We start from the raw sequence: 19,034 nt of genomic DNA on the forward strand, positions 1-19,034 counted from the left end.
ATTCAAATTAAGAGATGTAGGTGAATGATATTGTTCATATTGTTTCCGGTGACACTCATTTTGCAGAACTAATGCGTATCTCAGCAGTGCCAACCAGAAGGCTTTAGATTTGAATCTCAATTTATGCTGAGTCAGGTGATCTTATTCAAGGGGACAGTGGAGGCACTACAATTAGTTTCTGTATTTCTAAGGTAAGGTTGGGCAAATCAGTCAGCATTTCTGAGCAGTATCCATTGAGTTCTACTGGAAAGAGCGCACGGGCACTTTAGGTGAAAGTCCAATGTTGCCTCTTCACGATGACGAATGGGATTCTGCCAAAAAACTCAAAAGTGCCGAATTTGTGTAAAAACTGGAATAAATCCTGCTGCTTTTTTTAGTGGCGTGTTCAAAATGAATCTCCCACACTCTGCTCCAGCAGAGTGCCCTAGTGTGAATCACAATGAAAAGTTAGGTGTGGGCCCTCTTCCTGCTGAAGAGGCTGGTAGCAGAGCGCTGAGTGGGCCACTGTGCATGCGCTGATCTGTCCGGGCGGCCGCCTCGATCTTCACCCCCGCAATCCAGACACCCCTCCCCCCACCTGGATGGCCAGCCTCAATCAGTCCTTCTTTCCCTCTGCCATTGATCCCGACTGTAGAGTCGTAGTGGGGCCCTGCTCCCCATTAGGCACTGCCCCTCCAGCCATGCCCCCTTGGCACTACTCGTTGGGCATTGCCAAGGTGTCCCCAGGCATTGCCAGTTTGCCCCTTGGGCAGTGCCAGGGGCCAGGCTGGTATTACCAGGCTGGCAATGACCAGGGGGGGCATCCCCCCTGTCCCTTCAGAAGGTCAGAGGTTCCATGAGCTCCCTTCACTCCAGCAGGGTCGGGCAGTCCACTCCCCATTAGTGGGGAGCTGTTGTAAACTGCGCTGGACTGAAACTCTCCCAGTGGGAGCGAGGAGAGGCTAGCGGGCCTGGAGACTGCAGTCCTGGGCCACTAAGCACATTGAAATTTGAATTTAAATATTTAAAGCTGCTCTGTGCCAATTTCTGGTGCGGAGCTGACGATGCTGGAAATCCAAGGCCGGAGATGCACAGACGCCATGATGCCCAGCAGGAAGCCCGTTCGTTACACGGTCTCCGCTAAAGTCTCCCGGCCTGCTGTGCTGCTAGAACAGTGCAGCGGGCTGGGAGAATCGCACTCAAAATCTACACAAAGGGGCCTGAGTTTAATGTCTCATCAGGATGTTGCCATCTCTGACCATGTAGCACTCCTTTAGTACTACACTGCAGTGTGAGTCTAGATTGTCTTCTCAAGTCCTTCTTGGAACTGAACCTATGACCGTCTGACCTGGTAACACGAATGTTGACAGTTGAGCAAAGCTGACAACATAAAACCCCTTCTGTTTGCTCTTATGAATGTAAAAGATCCCAGCATATAATTTTAAGCAGAGCAATGTTCTGGATCAGCATTTAATCCTCAACCAAGATAAGTGAAACTAATTATCTGGTTATTTAAGACACTTGTTTATGGGAGCTTAATGTGCAAAAACTGGCTGTTTCATTTGCCAACTAACAACGGTTACTATTCGTCCAAAATAATTAATTGGCAGTAGATTATTTTGGGATGTCAAGCTGTTGAAAGTGAACATGGAATCCCTACTGTGCAGTAGGAGGCCATTCGGCCCATCAAATCTGCACCAACAACAATCCCATCCTATCTCCATAACCCCACATATTTACCCTGCTGGTTCCCCTGACACCAAGGGCAACTTAGCATGGCCAATCAACCTAACCTGCACATTTTTGGAGTGTGGGAGAAAACCCACGCAGACATGGGGAGAATGTGTAAACCTGACACAGACAGTGACTCAAGGCCGGAATTGAACCCGGGTCCCTGGCGCTGTGAGGCAGCCCATTTTCTTGAATGGCACTACAGAAATTCAAATTTCTTCAATCAAGGGCGGCACGGTAGCACAGTGGTTAGCACTGCTGCTTCACAGCTCCAGGGACCTGGGTTCGATTCCCAGCTTGGGTCACTGTCTGTGTGGAGTTTGCACGTTCTCCCCGTGTCTGCGTGAGTTTCCTCCGGGTGCTCCGGTTTCCTCCCACACTCCAAAGATGTGTGGGTTAGGTTGATTGGCCATTCTAAAATTGCCCCTTAGTGTCCTGAGATGTGTTGGTTAGAGGGATTAGCGGGTAAATGTGTAGGGATATGGGGGTAGGGCCTGGGTGGGATTGTGGTCGGTGCAGACTCGATGGGCCAGATGGCCTCTTTCTGCACTATAGGGTTTCTATGATTCTATTTGTACATGTACACTTTCTAGCAGGGCAATGGAACAATAGGTAGTTAGCCTAGCTGACTTTTTCCTTCACTTAGCTGAAGATCTTGATTTTAAATGTAATATCCCTGCCTCTAATCTGATTGAAGTCAGTTACTTCATCACAAACTAGGGATAAAGGGTCTTCCTGGTCTGGTGTCTGTGGTTTAATAAAAAAACTGAGTACTGTATTAATCCAGTAGGCTATTAACGGGGCTGACAATCATTATTTTGCTTATTCATTTAATTGCAGCTCTGCCAAGGTGATGCTACAGATGTGATCATCCTCCCCTGACCCTCACATGGAGTATTTGTTGATTTTGTCAACCAGAATTTCTATGCTTAGCAAAAGCTTTATCGAGGAACCAAAGTTCTGTCAGAGTTTATAAATGATTACAAATTTGGGAGATTAAATATTACAATAAATGTAAACATTCCCAAATGATGCAAATGACAAACAGTAGCAACATTGCCCTCAAAACGTTTTGATCCCTAATGAACAATTCCGCTATTCTTGACTTTATCGGTAACTTCAACACTATTCTGCACCCTATCCTTTTCCTTTTCCCCTATGTACTTTATGAGTGGTATGCTTTGCTTGTATAGTGCGCAAGAAACACAATTTTTCACTGTATCTCAACACACGTGACAATCAAATCAAATCAAAAGGGCCACACAGTGGTTAGCACTGCTGCCTCAAAGCGCCAGGGACCCAGGTTCAATTTCGGCCTTGGGTAACTGTCTGTGTGGAGTTTGCATGTTCTCCCTGTGTCTGCATGAGTTTCCTCCGGGTGCTCCAGTTTCGTCCCACAGTCCAAAGATGTGCAGGGTAGGTGGATTGGCCATGCTAAATTGTCCCTTACTGTGCCAAGTTGCGTAGGTTAGGGGGATTAGTGGCATAAATGTTTCAGGTTACGGGGTGGGGGTAGGGTCTGGAATAAGATGCTCTGTGGAGAAAGTTAGTGCAGATTCGATGGACTGAATGGCCTGCTTCCACACTGGAGGGTTTCCATGAAATCGTTTTTTTTATAGCAGTTGTTATTTTTGCCGGCTTTGAAACTGCCACGACGGTTCAGGGAAATTAAACGTGTTTCAAGCATTTTGGGGAGGAAAAGACACACAACGGGAATGGCAAATCTAGATTAAAAAGAAACGGCACCGCGCCTTTAGTAATGGAGGCGGTTTGCCCAGAATGCTTCGCGCGGCAGAAAGTCCCCTATCCCTGCAATGGGCAGCGGGAGTGCGCATGTCCGGAAGTGTGCCTGGTGGCTCTGCATTGTGGGTGGGAGGTGCTGGAGTAGCTGGAGACAATGGCAGGTAAATCCCTCCCTGAGTGTCAGCAGTTGCTGCAAGCTGCCCTTCCCATGAACAGCAGCCTCATGACAGCTCTAAAGGCAGCTCTTGTAGTGTTGTGTCCTCTTCTTTCAAGCAGCAGGCCCATTTAATTTTTCTGTTGTGATTTGTTTTTAGATGCATTGCTTGTGCTGCACAGAAGCAGAGGCCATTGGGCCCAGCTGCTGGATAGCCCACACCAGCCTCTTCCCTCTCTGCCTCTCCTCACCCCCTCTATATTGTTTTTTTAAAGTTTATTTTATTAGTCACAAGTAGGCTGACATTAACACTGCAGTCAAGTTACTGTGAAAACCCCCTAGTCGCCACACTCTGTGCGGGTACACTGAGGGAGAATTTAGCTGGCCAATGCACCCAACCAGCACGTCTGTTGGACTGTGGGAGGAAACTGGAACACCCGGAGGAAACCCACGGGGAGAACGTGCAGACCCCACACAGACAGTGACCCAAGCCGGGAATCGAACCTGGGTCCCTAGTGCTGTGAGACAGCAGTGCTAACCACCGTGCCGCCTACATAACCTCCTATTCCTTTCTCTCTTATGTGTTTATTTAATTTCCTGTTAAATGCACTTTCTTTCAGCCTTTCCTGAGCTCCCCTGTGCCCCACAGTGCCCAGATGTCCAGGGCAGTCAATTCCAGTCCCGCTATCCTCCCACATTCCCTCCAGACCAATTCTCGAATCAGCTATTGGAGGAGCTCGTCAAGGGGCTGGATTGAGCAGATTTCCTTTTGTTTTTAGTCCATCGGCTCCAGTGGGGAGAGGCGATAAAATGTTTCTGTGCTGGAGGATTGAAGAGGACAAAAGTCAGCTTCAATTCCTGATTCGAGTGACTCTAATAGGAACGTATGTGTTAGCTGATGATGGGACGGTGCTTGGACGTGAGAAAAAACCTTTTCTCTCAGCGAGTGGTTGGGATCTGGAATGCACTGCTTGAGAGTGTGGTGGAGGCAGGTTCAATCGAGACTCTCAAAAGGGAATTTAACTGTTATTTGAAAAAGAGAGAATATGCAGGGTTATGGGGGGAAGGTGGGAGAATGACCCTTGGTGAACTGTCTATTTGGGGAACTGCTACAGATGTGATGGACTGAATGGCCTCCTGCTTCACAGTAACAGTTCTTCTGATGCTCTTCCCATCATCATGAACCTTAACAATACTCACTAGTGGATAATGGACACTTAAGTTGAGTGGCACTGAATAGAATAGAGGCAAAGTTTTGAGTCTAGATGAAGGGCCATCTAGACTCGAAATGTTGGCTCTATTCTCTCTCCACAGATGCTGTCAGACCTGCTGAGATTTTCCAGCATTTTTCTGTTTTTGTTTCAGATTCCAGCATCCGCAATATTTTGTGCTTAAGATAATGACAAGCTTGGATAGAGTGGATAGTCAGAGTCATTTTCCCAGGGTCGAAAGGTCAATTACTCGGGAGCATAGGTTGAAAGTGAGAGGGGGAAAGTTTAAAGGAGATGTAAGGGGCAAGTTTTTCACACACATGGTGGTGAATGCCTGAAATGTGGTGCCGGAGGAGGTGGTGGAAGTAGATTCTATAACAATGTTCAAGGGGCATCTGGATAGATACATGAATAGGCAGGGAAGAGAGGGATATGGACCACGTAGAGGCAAGGAAATATTAGATTAGAGAGGCATCTGTATCGACGTAGACTTGGTGAGCTGAAGGGCCTGTTCCTGTGCTGTACTGCTCTTTGTTCTTAAAAACAATAAGAGTTGGCATCTCATACTATCAGGGCATGTTTTAAGGGTATATTTTAAGTAGACATATCCAAGTACTTTTTAAATGTGAGTGTTGCTGCCTATACCACCCATTCAGGCAGCGGGTTTCAAGTCCCTTCCCTCGTCTGGGTGAAAAATGATTTATCACCACCCCCCCCAAACAATCAGTGGCATTCTCATTGTCAATTCCGCCCAGCATCAACATTCTGGAGCAGGAGAGTCATCATCGACCAGTAACTGCCGTTCATATCACATCAGAAGCCGACAAATGGCTCACCTCCTGACGTTTTACAGCAGCAGGAAGACTTGGCAACATAACAGGTGACCAGGCAAGAGAGCAACTTGTCCACTTACTTTGACCAAGGTGAAACACACACCATTCTGTGCTTTCTATCAGAAAATGGCTTGGCTCCTGATTCCAGAGGTGTTCTCAGCTTTCCAATCTGTATAAAGCAGAAAGTGGTTCAGAGAAGTGTATGAGTGGAGCAATGTGTGAGTGATAACTTAAACACATTCTGAATCAAAGGTTTTGTAGAATGTTGGATATTCTTCATTACCTCCACCACTGAATGCGGCAGAGGTAATGTTTTCATTCTTGTTTGTTTGTTTGTAAACAGTATATCTTGACACCTAATGGATGCATTTAACGATACTTGATACATTGATGGATAACAGCCCGAGGAAGAACTGATTAGTTTTTGGTGAAGAAGCAGATCGACTCCTGGAATTTGTTTTACAGAATCTGTTAGCATTGAGAGAGGGTGAATTGACTATAACCTTTTTTTAGAATGCTGTGGGTTGATTTACTGAGAAAGTTGTTGATTGTTTTAAAATGTTATGGATTGTCTCAGCTGCCGTGGTGATATTTGTCCCAGCTGTCAAAATTGAGCAGAGTTTTCAGAGCAGGTTGTTGGGCGTGGATTGGCCTGTAACCTCCACGGTGAGATGGAAGCTCCTAATACAAAGATTTCTTTGTTCAGATTTGCAGTTACAGAGCATCAACCAGGCAGGGAAGAGCCTCAAGGAAGAGCCGTGCAATTGTAATAACATTGAGTTAACAAGTATAGCGAAAGTATGCACGCTACTGAGTGCCTTCTTCACTTGTTTCTGTTGTGATTGGAACATTGGCATTAACTGTGTGGCTACCTTTCTCATGGGTAAATATTTATCAACAGAGACCGTCTTTATCCTGTAGCTTTTGTAACAGGGTACTGTAGGGTGTAGTGTGTTTTATAGACACATTGGCGTATTCTCTGCTTATGTTCAGCTTTTAATTTGATTGGACACACGAGTTTCTTTCCTATACTGATAGTGTGCTAAGTGGGGCACTTGAGCTGATTCTCATTTGATGAGACTGGGGTTTAACTAGTGCCTCTCTTACTGGTCCATCTAAATTGTCCCACTCTGTCCTGAAGATTGGTGGAATGTGTGGACAAGTGGCAGGTGAAATTTAATGCAGGGAAAGTTTAAAGTTTATTTATTAGTGTCACAAGTAGGTTAACTATTAAGTGATTCATTTTAGTGGGAAGAATGCAGAGAGACGGTATAAAATAAAATATACAATTCTTAACAGGGTGCAGGAGCATCGGGACCTGGGTGTATCAGTGAAAGTGGCAGAACAGGTTGAGAGAACCATTAATAAAGTATATGGCGTGCTGGGCCTTTTCAATAGGGGCTTAGAGTACAAAAGCCTCTAAAAGTGTGTTAAACTCATATAAAACACCACTTGGGCCTTAACTGGAGGATTGTATCCAACTCTGGGCACCACTCTTTAGGAAGGATGTGACATTAGGGGCGGCACGGTAGCATAGTGGTTAGCACTGTTGCTTCACAGCTCCAGGGTCCCGGGTTCGATTCCCGGCTCGGGTCACTGTCTGTGTGGAGTTTGCACATTCTCCTCGTGTCTGCGTGGGTTTCCTCCGGGTGCTCCGGTTTCCTCCCACAGTCCAAAGATGTGCGGTTTAGGTTGATTGGCCAGGTTAAAAAAAAATAAAAAAATTGCCCCTTAGAGTCCTGGGATGCGTAGGTTAGAGGAATTAGTGGGTAAAATATGTGGGGGTAGGGCCTGGGTGGGATTGTGGTCGGTGCAGACTCGATGGGCCGAATGGCCTCCTTCTGCACTGTAGGGTTTCTATGATTAGAGACAGGGCAGAAAAGATGGACAAAAATTGCACTAGGGATTCAGTTGCGCAGAGAGATCAGAGAAGTTGGGACTGCTTTCCTTGGAGAAGAGACGATTGAGAGGGGATTTGAGAGAGTATTCCAAATCATGAGGCAGGGGGGAGGTCCTGGACAGAATACTGAGGGAGAAACTGTTCCCGCTGGTGGAAGAACTAGATTTAAAGTAATTGGCAAAAGGAGGTCTGGCGATGTAAGGAGAAATGCTTTCACATGGCGTGTGGTTAGGATCTGGAATGTACTGCCTCAGTGTGATTGAGGTAGGTTCAATCGAGGCACTCAGGAGGGAATTGGATCATTATCTAAAAACCAAAAAAATTGCTGGGGGAAAGGCAGGTGAAATACCCCTTCAGAGGGTCAACACAGAAATGATGGGCCAAAAGGCCTCTTATGCGGTATCCATCTACTCTATGATTAACTGACAGAAGTGAAACTAGAGGCGGTCAGATCCGCATAAAGGAGAGGGATGGAGGAACACCAGTTGGTAGTGTACAGGTTTCTCCCCAGTAACATGAGGTGTTGAATGTGAATGTATTTGCCTTTTAAGGAGCTGTGATTTGTACCTGATATTAGCCTGTTGTGTTGCAGGAGTGACAGGAGATCTGATGGAGACGGGGCAGCAGTTAGACTCAGGCGCTCGTTCTGGAGAGGCTGCTGTAGGTGGGACTGCTCCACCCCCACCCCAGCCCCGCAGGAAGTCCTGCCAGTACGGCCAAAAGCATTTCATCTGCAACGAGTGTGGGAAGAGCTTCAAGCAGTACTGTGACCTGAAGCGGCACGGCCGGGTCCACACGGGCGAGAGGCCCTTCCGGTGCCCGTCCTGTGGCAAGCGGTTCAGCACCTCCTACAACCTGCTGATCCACCAGCTGGTGCACAGTGGCGAAAAGCAGTACAAGTGCCGGGTCTGCGGCAGAGAGTTTGTCCAGCTGCACCACCTGGTCACCCACCAGCGCACGCACACGGGCGAGAAGCCCTACCCGTGCCCCGTGTGTGGCAAGGCCTTTCGCCAGTCCTCCACCATGATGGTGCACCAGCGCATCCACGCCGAGGAGCGGCCGTACCGCTGCCCCGAGTGCGCCAAGAGCTTCAAGACCTCGTCCAACCTCTCCAAGCACAAGCGCATCCACAGCGGCGAGCGGCGCTTTGCCTGCGAGGTGTGCGGCCGCCGCTTCCTCCACTCCCACCACCTGGCCACCCACCGCCGCACGCACATCGGCGAGCAGCCGGCCTTCTGCCCGATCTGCGGCCAGCGCTTCGGCAACCCGGCCCAGCTGCTGGCACACCGGCGGGCCCACGCCGGCGAGCCGCCCTTCAGCTGCGAGACCTGCGGCCGGGGCTTCAAGCAGAGCTCGACGCTGGTGCGGCACCGGCGCACGCACACCGGGGAGAGGCCGTACGTCTGCCCCATCTGTGCCAAGGCCTTCCGGCAGACCTCCACCATGCAAGTACACTACCGCACACACTCTGACGATCGACCGTACTGCTGCCTGGTATGTGGCAAAGGCTTCAAGAGCGCCTCCAATCTAATCGGTCACCACCGTGTCCACAGGAGGTAGAGCACCCAACAGCTACAGCCACCGCACAGATTGAGCCATCGCCCGCACCTCACACAGCATCTGCATTGGACCAGACTCGTCATTTGCTGCAAGCATCAAGCAACTTTAAACTGGGCAGATTTTTATGTTGAAATTCATTTGGTAAGGCCATCCCTGTGAATGACAGTGACATGAATGATGCAGTTTGATTTCATCACTGTCTCTTTAAAACTCAAGTCTTGGGGCTTTCGGGGAAATCAGAAGCCAGTCTTGTATCGAGCCTACCCTGACACAACTTTGAGCCGTTTCCCTGGTAACAGGCTTGAGCTGAAGCCCAATGCACGATTTTCAGGCATCCCGACAGACCTTGTGATTTGGGGAAGTTTGCATTGATTGTCTAATCTATGAAGTCCCAGTTCGCAGAATCTGCGAAAGATTCCTCTCCGCTCGGAATGAAGTGAAATATCCCAGGAGTCAGAATGTGAGAATTAAGAGAGATGAAGAAGAAATGGGCTGATGTTCCCGTAAGTGAAGAGAAAAGGTGTATTTAAAAATCATTTGCAAAGAGTCTGATTAGCTCGTAGGGTTGCGACCCTTTATTATTCTGTCTAGTCGTCGCTTTAGATAAAAGATGTTTTATTGTCATTGTATAACTTTCCTATTCAGTTGTGATGTTTGTGTAATAATTTCACTTCATATATTAAACCTGTATGTAAGCACGATCCGTTGTGATGCTGCGTCGCTTTTGAAGTGAGACCTTTTGGTGCCATAAGATTGTCCAAACCTGTCACCAAACACCATTTAGCAGCACGGCGGCACAGTGGTTAGCACCGCTGCATCACGGCGCCAGGGACTCGAGTTCAATTCCCGGCTTGGGTCACTGTCTGGGTGGAGTCTGTACATTCTCCCTGTGTCTGCGTGGGTTTCCTCCAGATGCTCCGGTTTCCTCCCACAGTCTGAAAGACGTGCTGGTTAGGGTGCATTGGCCATGCTAAATTCTCCCTCAGTGTTACCCGAACAGGTGCCGGATTGTGGCGACTAGGGGATTTTCACAGTAACTTCATTGCAGTGTTAATGTAAGTCTACTCATGACGACTAATAAATAAACTTTAGACTATAAGCAAAGACTTAATTAGCAGGGTTATGACTCGGGCATGTGTGATCGGAGATGTATGAACCAAATTAATGTATGGCCAAAACTTAAAAGTATAAATCCGAAAAACTCACTGTGTATTCTTTTAAAAACACAAAATGTACAGTTTTGCTCTTTTGAAACCCGGTGGGGAATTAAATTCTAGTCTTCCCCAAACTGGAATCCGCTACTTCAGCAGGATCGAATCTGGGGATTTTCTTGGTTCCGATTATTCTTTTACAAAGTGTCACGGAGCCCATTTTAAGGAAGTTCTGTCCACTGTGAATTCCCCATTGAAGAATATTTCACTACACTGGAGGGAGTGTTGGCGTGACGCAACAAGGGAATTCGGCTCTCCCTTCCCTCCCCACGTCCAGAGGTTTCTCCTGTTTACTCTGAAACAGGGTGATGGCTGAGGCCAGTGTTTCAGAACATGTGTTGCCTGAAGGAACAAGGATAGGGGCCGGGGATAGGGCAGGGCAGCACACTGCTCACAAAATGTCTTGAAACATGACTTTCAGGCATGTGGACACTTCCCTCTCCCTGGGGAGCTAAAGGAAGATCATCTGTCCGATTTGCTTATCAGAATTGATCAATTATAGCACCAAGCACTCTCAGATCAAGTTTAACAGTCATGGTGGTTGGCACGGTGGCACAGTGATTAGCACTGTTGCCTCACAGCGCCAGGGTCCCGGGTTCGATTCCCGGCTCGGGTCACTGTCTGTGTGGAGTTTGCACGTTCTCCCCGTGTCTGCATGGGTTTCCTCCGGGTGCTCCAGTTCCCTCCCACAGTCCAAAGATGTGCGGATTAGGTTGATAAGCCATGATAAATTGCCTCTTAGTGTCAGGGGGATTAGCAGGGTAAATGTGTGGGGTTACAGGAATAAGGCCTGATTGGTATTGTGGTCGGTACAGACTTGATGGGTCGAATGGCCTCTTTCTGTAGTGTAGGGATTCTATGATGCAGCGTAAAGCTGTCTCTATCAAGGCTCTGCAGTAAAAGTCAGCTCCAGGGTCAGAGGAATATTTTCCATATCTCGAACCATCCATCCTTTCCCAAACCAACTTCCCTTGGATTTCTCTGAGTGACTTTGCCAATAAGTTTCAAATTCAATTTTTGTACTATAGGTCCATGCTGACTCGAAACTGGATTGAGACTGCTCTCAATTGCTGTAAGATTTGATAGTCAGCAGAGAGGACTTTCATTCCACTGATTTGGTCTGGATTTGAGTCCATGTTCCAGAGATGAAAAGGTCACTTTCCAATCTGTCCCTTCACTCCTGTGTATTACTGTCCATCACCCAGCCACTTGTGGAATCATAGAATTTCTACAGTGCAGAAGGGAACCATTCAGCCCATCAAGTCTGCACTGATTCTCTGTCAGAGTATCTTACCCAAGCCCCCACCCTATTCCTGTAACACCACACATTTACTGTGGCTAATCCATTTAACCTAAAAATCTCGGGACATTAACAGGCAATGTAGCATAGCCGATCAACCTAACCTACACATCTTTGGACGCTAAGGGGCAATTTAGCATGGCCAATCCACCTAACCTGCACATTTTGGGTGTGGGAGGAAACTGGAGCACCCGGAGGAAACCCACGCAGACGGGGGAGAACATGCAAACTCCACACAGACAGTGACCTGAGGCCAAAATTGAACCCGGGTCCCTGGCGCTGTGAGGCAGCAGTGCTAACCACTGTGCCACCATGACTCCTGTATATTACTGTCTTCCCAACCCTTGCCATCACTCAGCCACTCCTGTATATTACCAAACCGTCAGTGGCATAGTCCAAAGATGTGTAGGTCAGGTGGATTAGCCATGCTAAATACATGGGGTTATGGGGATAAGGCAAAGGGCAGTAGACTCGATGGACCCTATGGTTCTATCACTCAGTCACTCCTACATGTTATGGTTCCATGAAAAAGTTTTTTAAAAAACTGAGGCTTGTGTATAATCAACGTGTAAATATAAAATGAATAATTCATCTGCATTTGAAGGCAGGATCCCTTACCCAATGCGTGAATCAAGATCTTCAGATAAAGTGACTGGAAGTTTCCCTTACTCTTTATGAAGGCACACATTCTACTCTCCTCGAGCTGTGACCACGTTGAACACAATTTCCTGTGTCGTGGTGTTAGAATTTCCCATTAAAAGGCAGAGCTGATGATCGACTTTCTGTCTGCAATGTAGCTGTTTCCTGTACATGTATGATATTCCTGTTGAACGTTTGAATTAACTTTCCATTTTTTTGGATGTGGGCAGAACAGTGGAACTGTTAAATTCCAGTACAACTTCTGTACTGAGTAACATTTGAAAACCATAAACGCCTACTGACATGTTTTCAGTCCTGTAAATACTATTTTCCCATAGTTTAATAAGTGGGCAGTAGATGTACTAAATGTCAGTTGTAATTATCTCTTCGAACCATATTTTAACAAGAGTCACTCAGTAGTTACCCTATCCATAAACATTCGTCTGGACAACAGTGGCAGCAGTATGTACCATCAACAGGGTGCACTGCAAAAACTCACCAAAACTCCTTAAAAGAGGCCAAAGGAGGTGTCTTCCAAACCCACGACCACTATCATCTAGAAGGGCAAAAGCAGCAGACACATGGGAACACCACCACTTGCAATTTCCCTTCAAGTCACTCACCATCCTGTCTTGGGAATATTTGATTTGATTTATTATCGTCACATGTGGTCGGTGCAGACTTGATGGGCCGAATGGCCTCCTTCTGCACTGTAGGGTTTCTATGATTTCTATGATGTATTGGCATACAGTGAAAAGTATTGCTTCTTGTGTGCTATACAGACAAATATATCACTGCTCCTTCACTGTTGCCAGGCCAAAATCCTGAAGTTCCCTCCCTACGGTGGCACAGTGGTTAGCACTGCTGCCTCACAGTGCCAGGGTCCGAGGTTCGATTCCCGGCTTGGGTCACTGTCTGTGCGGAGTCTGCATGTTCTCCCCGTGGCTGCATAAGCTTCCTCCGGTTTCCTCCCACAGTCCAAAAGATTTGCTGGTTGGGCGCATTGACCGTGCTAAATTCTCCCTTGGTGTACTGGACAGGCGCCGGAGTGTGGCGACTGGGGGACTTTCACAGTAACTTCATTGCAGTGTAAGTAAGCCTACTTGTCATGGCACAAATCAATTCCTGCCTCCCAGGCTGCCTGGATCCACTATAGTTGGCCTATTGCCTCAACAGATCCACAGCGGACGCCATTACCCTGACCCTACATTCAACCCTGGAACACCTAAATAACAAAGACACCTATGTCAGACTCCTATTCATAGACTACAGCTCAGCCTTTAACACCATTATTCCTATGAGACCCATCTCCAAACTTCATGGCCTGGGGCTTGGCTCCTTCCACTGCAACTGGATCCTAGACTTCCTAACCCACGGACTGCAGTCAGTAAGGATAGGCAACAACACCTCCTCCTCGATCATCCTCAACATGGTGCCCTGCAAGGCTGTGTCCTCAGCCCCTTACTATATTTGTCATTCACCTATAACTGTGGCCAAGTTCCCATCCAACTTGATTTTCAAGTTCGCTGATGATGCCACCATAATGGGTTGGATCTTAAACAATGATGAAACGGAGTACAGGAACTGGTGTAACTACAATAATCTCTCTCTTCATGTCAACAAAATGAAGGAGATAGTCATCAACTTCAGGAAGCGTAGTGGGGGATATGCCCCAGTCTACATCAATGGGGACAAAGTAGAAATGGTTGAGAGCTTTATGTTTTTAGGTGTCCAGATCAACAACCTGTCCTGGTCCCTCCATGTGGCGGGACACCAGTCCAACCAGCCTCCCATCCATTTACTGTCTACATTTCCCGCTGCCTTGGAAAAGCAGCCAGCATAATCAAGGACGCAACACACCCCAGACATACTCTTTTCCACCTTCTTCCATCAGGAAAAAGATACAAAAGTCTGAGGTCACGTACCAACCGACTCAAAAACAGCTTCTTCCCTGCTGCCTTCAGACTTTTGAATGGACCTACCTTGCATTAAGCTGATCTTTCTCTACACCCTAGCTATGACTGTAACACTACATTCTGCATTCTCTTCTTCCCTATGTACGGTATGCTTTGTCAGTATAGCGTGCAAGAAGCAATAAATTTCACTGTATACTGAGACGTGACAATAATAAATCAAATTTTTTAACGCTAATAAATAAAGTTTAACTTTTCAAACTAACAGCACAATGGGTGTACCAACACCTCAGGGACTGCAGCGGTTCAAGAAGGCAGCTCAACACTACCTTCTCAAGAGCAATCAGGGATGGGCAATAAATGCTGGTCTATCCAGCGACACCCACATAGAATCTTACAGTGCAGAAGGAGACCATTCGGCCCATCGAGTGCACAGACTACAATCCCACCCAGGTCCTATCCCCATAACCCCATGCATTTACCCTATCTAGTCCCCCTGACACTAAGGGGCAAGTTAGCATGGCCAATCCACCTAACCCGCACATCTTTGGACTGGGAAGAAACCGGAGCACCCGGAGGAAACCCATGCAGACATGGGCAAAATGTGCAGACTTTACGCTGACACCAACCCAAGCCGGGAATTGCACCCGGTTCCCTGGTGCTGTCAGGCAGCAGTGCTAACCATTGTGCCACAGTGCCGCCCCAAATGAATTTTTAAAAACCATTGGTGCGGGTCGTAGTATCACCTACAATGGGCCAGGGAATCCCCTATTTTTCTAATGGAAGCATACAACCTGTATAGTATAAGGTTACAATGCTTGATGTTGCTCAGGGATTTGCATAGTTTGGGTTGCGGGGAGGGGGCAGTGGCTGGGTAAAGTGAGATGTTTAAAGAGGCTAACTGCACATAGTAGTGGGGTGATTGATGACCCCTGCACTATTTGGGACTGACATCGCGTATCATTGTGCCCACTGGGTGCAGGAACCGTAACATGCAGAAGTGGCTGCCTTCACAGCGCCAGGGATCCGGGTTTGATTCCCGGCTTGGGTGACTGTGTGGAATTTGAACATTCTCCCCGTGTCTGCATGGGTTTCCTCCGGGTGCTCCGGTTTCCTCCCACTGTCCAAAAGATGTGCTGGTTAGCTGCATTGACCCAAACAGGCACCGGAGTGTGGCGACTAGGGGAATTTCACAGTAATTTCATTGCAGTGTTAATGTAAGCATACTTGTAACACTAATAAATAAACTTTATTAGTGTCACAATAGAGGAGGGAATCTATGCGTGGAGCCAGAGGGAATGGGCGAGGTATTAAATGAGTACTTTGCGTCAGTATTCACCAAAGAGAAGGACTTGGTGGATGATGAATCTGGGAAAGGGTGTGTAGATAGTTTGAGTCATGTTAAGATCAAAAAGGACAAGGTTCTTGAGAAATATTAAGGTAGACAAGTCCCCAGGGCCTGATGGGATATACCCCAAAATACTGAGAGAGGCAAGGGAGGAAATTGCTGGGGCCTTGAGAGAAATCTTTGTATCCTCACTGGCTATGGGGGAGGTCCCAGAGGATTGGAGAATAGCCAATGTTGTTCCTTTGTTTAAGAAGGGTAGCAAGAATAATCACTGCCTGCAGTGATAGTGGAGTCAGACACTTTAAGAACATTTAAGCGGTTATTGGATAGGCACATGGAACACACCAGGGAGTGGGATAGCTTGATCCTGGTTTCAGATAAAGCTCGGCACAACATCGTGGGCCAAAGGGCCTGTTCTGTGCTGTACTGTTCTATGTTCTATGTTCACCCTTTCAGCAATCCAGGTAATTACAGGCCGGTGAGCCAGTGGCAGGGAAATTATTGGAGAGGATTCTTCGAGACAGGATTTGCTCCCACTTGGAAATAAGTGGACGTATTAGCGAGAGACAACATGGCTTTGTGAAGGGGAGGTCATGTCTCACTAACTTGATCGAGTTTTTTGAGGAAGTGCCGAAGATGATTGATGATGGTAGGGCAGTGGATGTTGTCTACATGGACTTCAGTAAGGCCATTGACAAGGTCCCTCATGGCAGACTGGTGCAGAAGGTGAAGTTGCATGGGATCAGAGGTGAGCTGGCAAGGTGGACACAGAACTGGCTCGGTCATAGAAGAAAGAGGGTAGCAAGGGAAGGGTGCATTTCTGAATGGAGGGCTGTGACAAGTGGCGTTTCTCAGGGATCAGTTCTGGGGCCTTTGCTGTTTGTAATATATATAAATGATTTGGAGGAAAATGTAACTGGATTGATTAGTAAGTTTGCGGACGACACAAAGATTGGTGGATTTGCGGATAGTGATGAGGACCATCAGAGGATACAGCAGGATATAGGTCAGTTGGAGACTTGGGCAGAGAGATGGCAGATGGAGTTTAATCCGGACAAATGTGAGGTAGTGTATTTTGGAAGGTCTAATACAGGTAGGAAATATACAGTAAATGGCAGAACCCTTAAGAGTATTGATAGGCAAAGGGATCTGGGTGTCCAGGTACACAGGTCACTGAAAGTGGCAACATAGTTGGAGAAGGTAGTCAAGGCAGACGGCATGCTTGCCTTCATCGGCCGGGGCATTGAGTTTAAAAATTGGCAAGTCATGTTGCAGCTTTATAGAACCTTAGTGAGGCCGCACTTGGAATATAGTGTTCAATTCTGGTCGCCACACTACCAGAAGGATGTGGAGGCTTTGGAGAGGATACAGAAAAGATTTACCAGGATGTTGCCTGGTATGGAGGGCATTAGCTATGAGGAGAGGTTGGATAAACTTGGTTTGTTCTCACTGGTTTGACGGAGGTTGAGGGGCGAACTGATAGAAGCCTACAAGATTATGAGAGGTGTGGATAGTCAGAAGCTTTTTCCCAGGGTGGAAGAGTCAATTACTAGGGGGCATAGGTTTAACGTGCGAGGGGAAAGGTTTAAAGAAGATGTAGGAGGCAAGTTTTTTTTACAGAGGGTGGTGCGTGCCTGGAACTCGCTGCAGGGGGAGGTAGTGGAAGCAGATACATTCGTGAGTTTCAAGGGGCACCTGGACAAATACATGAATAGGATGGGAATAGAGGGATATGGTCCCCGGAAGGGTAGGGGGTTTTAGATCAGTCGGGCAGCATGGTCGGTGCAGGCTTGGAGGGCCGAAGGGCCTGTTCCTGTGCTGTCATTTTCTTTGATCTTTGTTTGTTCTTTGTTCTTTACTTTATCACAAAGACAAACTGCATAACAGAGGAAGCGGCGAGGGAGAGGTCCGCTTCATTCTCGTTTGTTTGCAATAATCTCTGGTCCCACAATGATCTTTATCAGTAAAAAATTATCATTCCCCTACTTTGGCAGTGTTTATCTCTGTGCTCGAGTTAAGATCATCTTCAAGCAGAATTGCAGAGGCATTTGATGTATTTAACCAAATTCGAGGCACTTGTTCTTGTAAAGTAACCCAGGATGACAAACTATTACATGTAAACCTTGGTCATGTTTGTGGACAGTACCCTTCCGTTGACATTTTTGAATTACCCAGAAACACAAACTGAGATAACTTATGAGCTCATTCATTACAAGAAGGTCAATATTAATCATTACAACCCGATTATTGCTTGGGTTACGTTGGTATGAATATTAACTGAAATTTCGCATGTGATGGAGCAGTCATGGAAATTGGCCATCAGATGCCAAATGGCAGCAATAAAGCAAGTCGGCTGAACAATGTTTCGATGGAATAAATGTGCATTACAAAAGTTATGTCCCTTGCTGGCTCCAGAAAAATCTCAATGATTGAATTGTGTTCCCTAAAACCATTCAAACGGGTCTGTCTCCATTTGAAAATTCACCCACAATCTCTTTGTAAAGTTTACTTATTAGTCACATGTAAGGTTTATATTAACACTGCAATGAAGTTCCTGTGAAATTCCCCTAGTCGCCACACTAGGGCACCTGTTTGGGTCAATGCACCAAACCAGCACGTCTTTCAAACTGTGGGAGGAAACCGGAGCACTCGGAGGAAACCCAGGCAGACATGGCGAGAACGTGCAAACTCCACACAGACAATGATCCAAGCCGGGAATCGAACCCGGGTCCCTGGCGCTGTGAGTGCTAACCACTGTGCCACCCCTTTGTGTGAAATAGTTGGTGCCAATTTAAAACTGCCTCTTCCTAGTTTGAACTACGTATCTTTAAGTTTGTTTGTTTATTAGTGTCACAGGCAGGCTTATATTAACACTGCAATGAAGTTACTGTGAAAATCCCCGAGTCGCCACACTCCGGCGCCTGTTTGGGTACACTGAGGGAGAATTTAGCACGGCCATTGCACCTAACTAGCACATCTTTCGGACTGTGGGAGGAAACTGGAGCACCCGGAGGAAACCTAAGCAGACACGAGGAGAATGTGCAGACTCCGCACAGACAGTGACTCAAGCCGAAAATTGAACTTGGGTTTCTGGCGCTGTGAGGCAGCAGTGCTAACCACTGTGCCACCATGCTACCCTGCCTCTCCAGTCATCTCTAGACCCTCCAATGTTTCTTTATAGCATCATATTCCAGATTTATTAATTGAATTTAAATTCCACCAACTGCCACGGGTGGGATTTGAATCCATTACCCTCGCACACTTCAAAATAAAGACAGGCAACTCAAAGGCCAGATGGAATGAGATCAAGGTTTTACTTAACTCTGGATGAACTATGGAGGGGGGGAGGAGGTACGAAAAAACAGCTTTTGGAACCATCAAAATAATTAGAGACTGGGGGGGCACCACAGTGGTATTGTCACTGGACTAGTAATCCAGAGACCCAGGGCAAGATCTGGGGACCTGAGTTCAAATCCCAGGAATTAAAAATCTAATGATGACCGTGAAACCAT

The 19,034-nt window shown here is 47.0% G+C and overlaps 2 protein-coding genes across 3 annotated transcripts in view; both read left to right on the forward strand.

The window, feature by feature from the left end:
• The window catches only part of pusl1 (pseudouridine synthase like 1), a 262,904-nt gene that overhangs the window by 169,707 nt on the left and 74,163 nt on the right, over nucleotides 1-19,034 (forward strand). The gene's annotated exons all lie outside the window — the stretch shown is intronic.
• On the forward strand, nucleotides 3,573-9,812 carry LOC144509906 (uncharacterized). 2 transcript variants are annotated; one of them, XM_078238885.1, is made up of 2 exons: nucleotides 3,573-5,698; nucleotides 8,144-9,812. In XM_078238885.1, exon 2 carries the CDS (start codon nucleotides 8,161-8,163, stop codon nucleotides 9,109-9,111), a length of 951 nt encoding a protein of 316 aa, XP_078095011.1. In that variant the 5' UTR covers nucleotides 3,573-5,698; nucleotides 8,144-8,160; the 3' UTR covers nucleotides 9,112-9,812. The 2 variants fall into 2 exon arrangements, with proteins under 2 accessions (XP_078095011.1, XP_078095010.1); XM_078238884.1 differs by having other exon boundaries at nucleotides 3,573-3,614.

The sequence above is a fragment of the Mustelus asterias genome, chromosome 22 (assembly GCF_964213995.1).
Source record: "Mustelus asterias chromosome 22, sMusAst1.hap1.1, whole genome shotgun sequence".
Lineage (NCBI taxonomy): Eukaryota > Metazoa > Chordata > Chondrichthyes > Carcharhiniformes > Triakidae > Mustelus > Mustelus asterias.